General features: G+C 31.8%; 1 protein-coding gene across 2 annotated transcripts in view; it reads left to right on the plus strand.

Moving 5' to 3' along the window:
• Positions 1-6,309, plus strand: part of LOC137640016 (putative RNA-binding protein Luc7-like 1) — a 98,557-nt gene extending 92,248 nt beyond the window's left edge. For both annotated transcript variants that reach the window (XM_068372374.1, XM_068372375.1), the window contains exons 7-9: positions 3,388-3,582; positions 3,724-3,903; positions 4,814-6,309. In XM_068372374.1, coding sequence (XP_068228475.1) covers positions 3,388-3,582; positions 3,724-3,903; positions 4,814-4,868 — 430 coding nt within the window. In that variant the 3' untranslated portion in view covers positions 4,869-6,309. The remainder of the gene's footprint in view (positions 1-3,387; positions 3,583-3,723; positions 3,904-4,813) is intronic.
• The last annotated feature ends 417 nt before the right edge of the window (positions 6,310-6,726 follow it).

Raw genomic sequence — 6,726 nt, forward strand, 5'->3', positions numbered from 1 at the left:
AATGAAACAAAAATACCAAGAGGGATACAGTGACCAAGAACTAGCAAATAATTTTCTAGTATTCTTTTAAAACAAAATAGAAAAAAATAACCAAGTCATTTACAAATATTCAACATCAGAAATTAACGAGATTCAATAATATAGCGTAAGACAATGTCACCAGGATTATCAAGAGAGCAAAGTAAACAAACTGTGCGATCAATCCAATGCCAATATCTGAAGTAAATGGAGTGAGAAACTTTTCTAGTCTAGCTCATAATTATGAGAATAGCAAATACAAGCATTGATGAGTATCAAGTTTCTCAAATCAGAGAAAATGACTAAAGTCACACTGGTCCTGAAAAGTGCTTTAGATTATCAGGGAATAAGCTTGTATAGACCTGTTTCGAATCTATCCTTTCTTTCAAAAGTTCTAGAATACATAATTCTTGAACTAATTAGTCACTTAGAGGAAATAGAAGCTTTGTCAGACAACCAGTCTGCTTACAGAAAATTATACTCTATGGAGACAGCTATCTGTTCTGTTGTAAATGTTATGTAGGAAATGATGGATGAAAACAATGGTGGTATTTTAATATTACTTTTGATACAGTTAAGCAAGAACTGCTACTATATGATATACAGTCCATCGTTATTAAAAATTATGTTTTTGAATACCTAAAAGACTACTTGATTGACAGAAATTACTGAATGCAAATGGGAAACACTAATTCATCATATGAACCCTTAAATAGAGGGGTATCTCTAGAGTGTACTGGGCTCAATCTTATTCTGTATCTATACTAGTGTCTGTTGAAAATACTACCAAGGCATGGAGTGATGTTCAAACTATTTGGAGATGATACACAATTTTACTTCTTTATAAATGATACAGACGACACTACTGAAACTCTAAAAAGAAATTTTGCCATTGTTAGGGAATGGATGACAATCAAACAACTAAAATTAATTGAAAATAAAACTAAGTTTATGGTGGTTGGAAAGAAAAACTACGTAAGAAACCTGGCTGATATTCAAATAAACATTAATAACAACTCTTCCCCGTCGTCTAGTAAAATTCGTGATTTAGATGTCTCTTTTGACTAATTTCTCTTTCAATGCCCAAATAGATAATGTAAAAACTGCTGGTTATCATCTTAGAAATATGGCTTTAATGAAAAAGTACGAGGATGAACATTCTGTAAAGAAAATTGTAATAAACTGTTATTACTAGGATTGATTACTGTAACCCCCATCCACTACAATTTACCAAACGTGCAACTTGAGAAATTAAAAAACAAAATAAAGAGGAGCAAGACTGATAAAGGTGTCCTACCACGAGAAAGTATCATTACGATACCAATTGATTTCACTATGCCTATTTTAAGTGAGATTTAAAATATGTACAGTAATCCATCAAGTTATCAGAACCAGATGTCCAAAATATCTAAGAGAATTGCTACATATTGAGCAGCCAACTAATCGTGTTGACATGAGAATAGTTACAGATGATTTCAAATTATTGGAACCTAGATATATTTCTACTGTAGGCTCTAGAGCCTTCAAGTATGAGGCACAAGACTATGCAATAGGCTCCCACTAGACATCCGAAAAACAAAATATTAAGGCTTTGAAGAGGAAACGGAAGACTTTCTTGTTCTGTGAGTGCTTTGATAGTGTGGATTTGACAATAAATGAGTAATACAGTATGCAGTATGAAATGTTGAATGCTTTGGAGCTAGCATGTTAAAATGACTGTTTAGGTCCTGTAGAGAGTAAGGTTCCCCTGCTGTGTTGGACCAGAAAAGGAGCCCTTAAAGTAAAGTTTAAGTTTTATGACTAGTCTTCCAGCTTTACCAAAAGAATATTCCCTGATAAAGAGCTCAAGATTTTTATCGTTAGGAAAAATAAAAGTAACTTTTAAATTTGTCATTTTTCTTTCGGCTGAAACCGGGTGAAATAATATTTAAAGCAATATAGTTCATATATTGAATAAGAGACTATTTTTTGTATCAATCCTAATCTAGAAAGATATGGATTCTATTGTAAGATTATGTAGATTTTATTGTGCAAAAGCTAATTTTTTGAAAGTCACTTTTGATAGGATTTCATCAAAAAGTTTCTTTACAACCTGTAGTTTGATTTACTGGTGATTCGGTACAGTTTTTCTTCTATATTTAAAGATGAAAATGGTTGGTATCAAAGAATTGAAGGAAAGACAAAGATTATATAGTTTGTGCTTTAGTTGTAGAATGCAAACTTCCCCTTCCCTAGCAATGGAGCCCTTGGTATGTTTTAACTCGGACCGGGAAAGTGGTCTAAAATACAGTAAAACCTCTTTTTTGTTATGTTACGAGCCCCTCCTTGTTTAATATCTTACAAAAGTTGAAATGTAAGGAAATCTGTCGTTATCTGAATTGGTGGTCCATAACATCATTTGATTTTCTATCATACTGAACTAGAACTTTGGCTTTAGAGATGGTGGAGAAGAAGTTAGTTTATTATAATACATATTCAAATGGTTTTTTTGAGGGCTGTTGGGTGAAAATTTAGGTGTCGCACAATATGCAAGATCCCAAGAGTAAGCCTACAAATGTCAATTCTTTTTATTTTCTCCTTGTAACATTTTTAAGCAATTGATAAATTATTTTTTTTTTTTTGCTAGTGTGTGTGTCAGTGGTTTTTGGTCACTTGGTTGATATAATAGGTTTGAATAAGGTTTTAAAGCATTATATAACGGCACTTGATTATCCACTAACAGCAAAATCCCAAGGGTGCCAGTTGAAGGGGACTGTACTGTATATGAAAAGAAGATTTGGAACAGTGCCAACCGATGTTTGCTTTAAACAATACTAATGAAAATATCTACCATAACCAGTTCCATGCTAAATTGGAGCTGGTGAATGGCTGTGATATGTGACTTTAACATTCACCATCAAAACAAAGTACCATAATTGACCTAATAGCAGTGCCTATACAGTATAAACACTATAACCTACTACTAGAATTAGGTGAATAATTTATTTCAGTCCCTGATTAACTGTACTTGACTTAAGAAGATGCGGTAAATATCTCAAAATTTATTAGTGATGAGTATTGGCCTTACTCTGTTTGTCTTTTATAAAGTTATGATTTATTGGAGGTGTAATAGCTAAATTATTTCTTGAGAACAAAAGCTTTAGGTCAATTACAATAATTCACAAGATGATTGATACTTTTATGTTATCAAATTATATCGCTGTTAAGTTTTGTCCTTAACTTCTGTTCCAGTAAAAAAAGTTTTGTTCTTAACTTCTGTTAACAGTAAAAAAAAGTCTTATAGAAAATTCGTGTACTGTAAGTTATTTATCTTGTTGCAGTTATAATTTTTAGTACAGTATATGTTTATTAACTTTGTATATTTTTCAGAGAAAATGAGAGAGAACGGGAGAGATACCGGGATAATGAAAGAGACCGTAGGGACAGATACAGAGACAATGATAGAGAAAAGAGGAGACGTAGGTCAAGATCAAGGTCACGGTCTCGAGATAGGCGTCGTCGAAGATCCAGGTCAAGGGACAGACATTACAGATCTCATTCTCGTTCTAGGTCACGAGACCGTAGGTAAGATAGAAAAATTGTAAGCCCTGCTGATGTAAGGAAAGAAGTAGATTGGCCTTGTGTATATAGTATTGATTGAGCTTTTCCTTTGAAAGAAAATAAAACACCCAAACAGTATTTCATTTCTTATTTATTTGATACAAGGAACCGAGAAAGCTCAAGGAGGTCACGGTCAAGAAGAACAAGATCAAGAGAACGTCGTACAAGATCTCGGGATCGATCTTTATCAAAAGATAGAAGTTCACGGGACAAGATTGTTCGTGATATCGAGGAAAAAAAGGTTCTCCCAGATTTACCTGAAGAGGGTGAAGTTGAAGATAGGAGGTAAAAAGATGATTTTTAATTTGTTTTGGTTTATTTTTTGTTTATAACGATTTTTTGGTGACTTTCTTTTTATATTCTAGCAGTAACATTTTGAAGAAAGTGACATATTTTCATAAGTACAGTACTACAAAAGATTATTTTAAAAGTGAATTTTTATGTGACCAGTTACTATATACAATCTATGAATTTTTTATTTTTAAAGCCTCTCATGTTGTATTGTAGATTGTGTAAAAAAAATAGGAATGTGTGGTTATAGATGAGGGAAGGAGTGAAATGTTTATAAAAAAAAAAGACTTAACAGACAAAATAATCAGAACAGAGAGAATAGTAAAGAATGCAGGTGTGGAAAATCTTTTATAGGGAATGTTGGAAATGTTATCTAAATTAAAACCTTTCAATTATTGTATATGCTGGTTAATTTTCATTAAAATATCTATTATTACTAGCATTTTTTTTATAATATTGTCATTCCAAGTATTCCGTATTGTTGGTTGATAAATCTGTAAATGTATAATATTTTGTGTCAATTGTCAGAGAATGGTTACTCCCTTGGTCATTAATTCCTCCCTTTCCCTTTTAGCAAAAATAAAATATAATTTGCACCTTATCTAATGTTTATGAAACACATGTTGGTAAAATTGTGGTCATACTTTATATCATGATTGTGTTGCCCATTTGGAAATACAGGATGAAATGTTAATGAAAAGAAATCCAAAGAAAATGTCTAGTCAATACCCATGCATGTTCATCACTTAGCAGTGTATGCTGGTACCATACTGGCATGGATTTTTTTTCTCTACACTGATTCTGGCTTACCTGTCTCTTCCCACCTTTTCTCAATTTTTAATGAAGTGTATTAGAACTTAGGAACTGTTTGGGAAATTTTATATGTTTTATTCTTTTATTGCAGAGATGAAAGTCTTGAACAGGGAGAAATCAGAGATGACCATGATGGTGTGGAATGAATCCAATGACCTTGTATTTTAAAAGGATCACATTGCAATTTATTATTGTGACCTGTTAGCAGTTTACTTCATATAATTATTTTTGTTTTGAAAAATGAGCTCGCTCTTTGGGAGACCAATCAGTTTTGAACTGGTGAAAGGTAATTTGCCTGGTTGAAAAATTATATTAATGGAAGATGTTTTCCCTCTTTAGTGAAACTTGGTTTAGTATTCTTGTGGTACTGTTGGTAATTGGTAATGTATATCCTTTTAACATGCACACTATGCATGAAAGAAAAAGTCAAAATTCCATATCTACATGCACAACTTACACTTGAACTAGTGGCAATGTAGAAAAATATTTGCCATTGTTTGAAGAATTAAGACTACCTAAAACTTTGAAACTAAAGTGACCATCATTAATGGTTTGAAGAGGCAGACATGGATACACTCTAACATTGTTCTTAACTAATTGGGATATTGCAGAATATATTTATGGTAAATTTAATACCATCTTGTCTTTTTCATCATTTATATTTTATAGGCCATTATTAATTCAAATTTTTTCGGTTTACATGGGATTTCACAAAATCTAATTTTTGTAGCATTCAAGTGTGTAATAATTTTGGGTAGTCTTCCAGTTCACAATGCTTATTATTAGCTACATGTTACACATAAAAGCAAGGTGTACATTATCCATAAATCATGTACTGTATAACATATTCTGTCACTGTATCTGTGGCAATGTTAGCACCCTGGTTTAATGTATTCCCACTAATATATTGAGTGCATTATTAAAAAGTTAGTCATTTGATTTATTTATGATACATATCCAAGACTTCAAGTTATATGTTGAGAAATATTTTACATGCATGCATAGTTGCTTGATGACTATGCTCTACATTTGTAAAGAAAATATTTTCATAATGCTGAAAGGCACTATATTGGTCACATTTGTAATGCAGTGTCAGGTTGAGGTCATTCAGGCAATCATTGAAATAAATTTCAAATTAATATACAGTATAAAGTAGTTTAATGAGACAGCATGACTATTTAAGTTACCTAGTGCAGCCTTCTTTAGATAAAATGCACACTTTGGTATTGTATCATCTATGATAATATTAAAAAGTGACTAAATACATTTTTTTCTCTTATCAAAACAAATGTCTAAATTGTAGATAAAGACAAATCTAATTAGATGAAGACAAATGATTAGATTTTGATGAATGAGCAAATGTATATTTCTTCCTTTGTTTTTAGAGCAGTTGTTGATGTACATTAGTAGGCCATATTCCTATATTTTTAGTAATAAATTATTTCATCTACACAAGTACACATATTCAAAATGTTTTTGCCATGTTTTCAAAATTAACTGCAGCTGATGGAGGATTTGAAATTTTTACTGAGTAATGCTCTGTACACAAGTGTTCATTTCATTTTTAATAAAACATTTAAACAATAATTTGTTCATAACTTCTTTGGTACCTCACTGTTCATTGTTTGAATGCATTTTCATAGGAGTGTTGAAATATCCAAATGTTGAACAGATCTTTGCATCATAAAAAATGTTATACATTCTGGTATGTGTTTATGACATCCTTGCGAATTTGTTCTACTTAATGTGCAGTAACTGAAATTGTTTGCCGTTGAGAATTTTGAATACAAGGCAAAATAGAAAACTGTTCTTGAGAAACAAAATTCATTGGATATATTTTAAAAGCTTTTGAGAGAGAGTATGTGTATGTGTGGGTTTTTTCTCTGTTCATTAGGCAAAGTACAACCCTCGTTGGAAAAGCAGGATGCTATAAGCCCAGGGGCTCCAATGGAAAGTAGCCCAGTGAGGAAAGGAAACAAGGAAAAATAAAATGTTTTGAGAAGA

The sequence above is a fragment of the Palaemon carinicauda genome, chromosome 4 (assembly GCF_036898095.1).
Source record: "Palaemon carinicauda isolate YSFRI2023 chromosome 4, ASM3689809v2, whole genome shotgun sequence".
Classification (NCBI taxonomy): domain Eukaryota; kingdom Metazoa; phylum Arthropoda; class Malacostraca; order Decapoda; family Palaemonidae; genus Palaemon; species Palaemon carinicauda.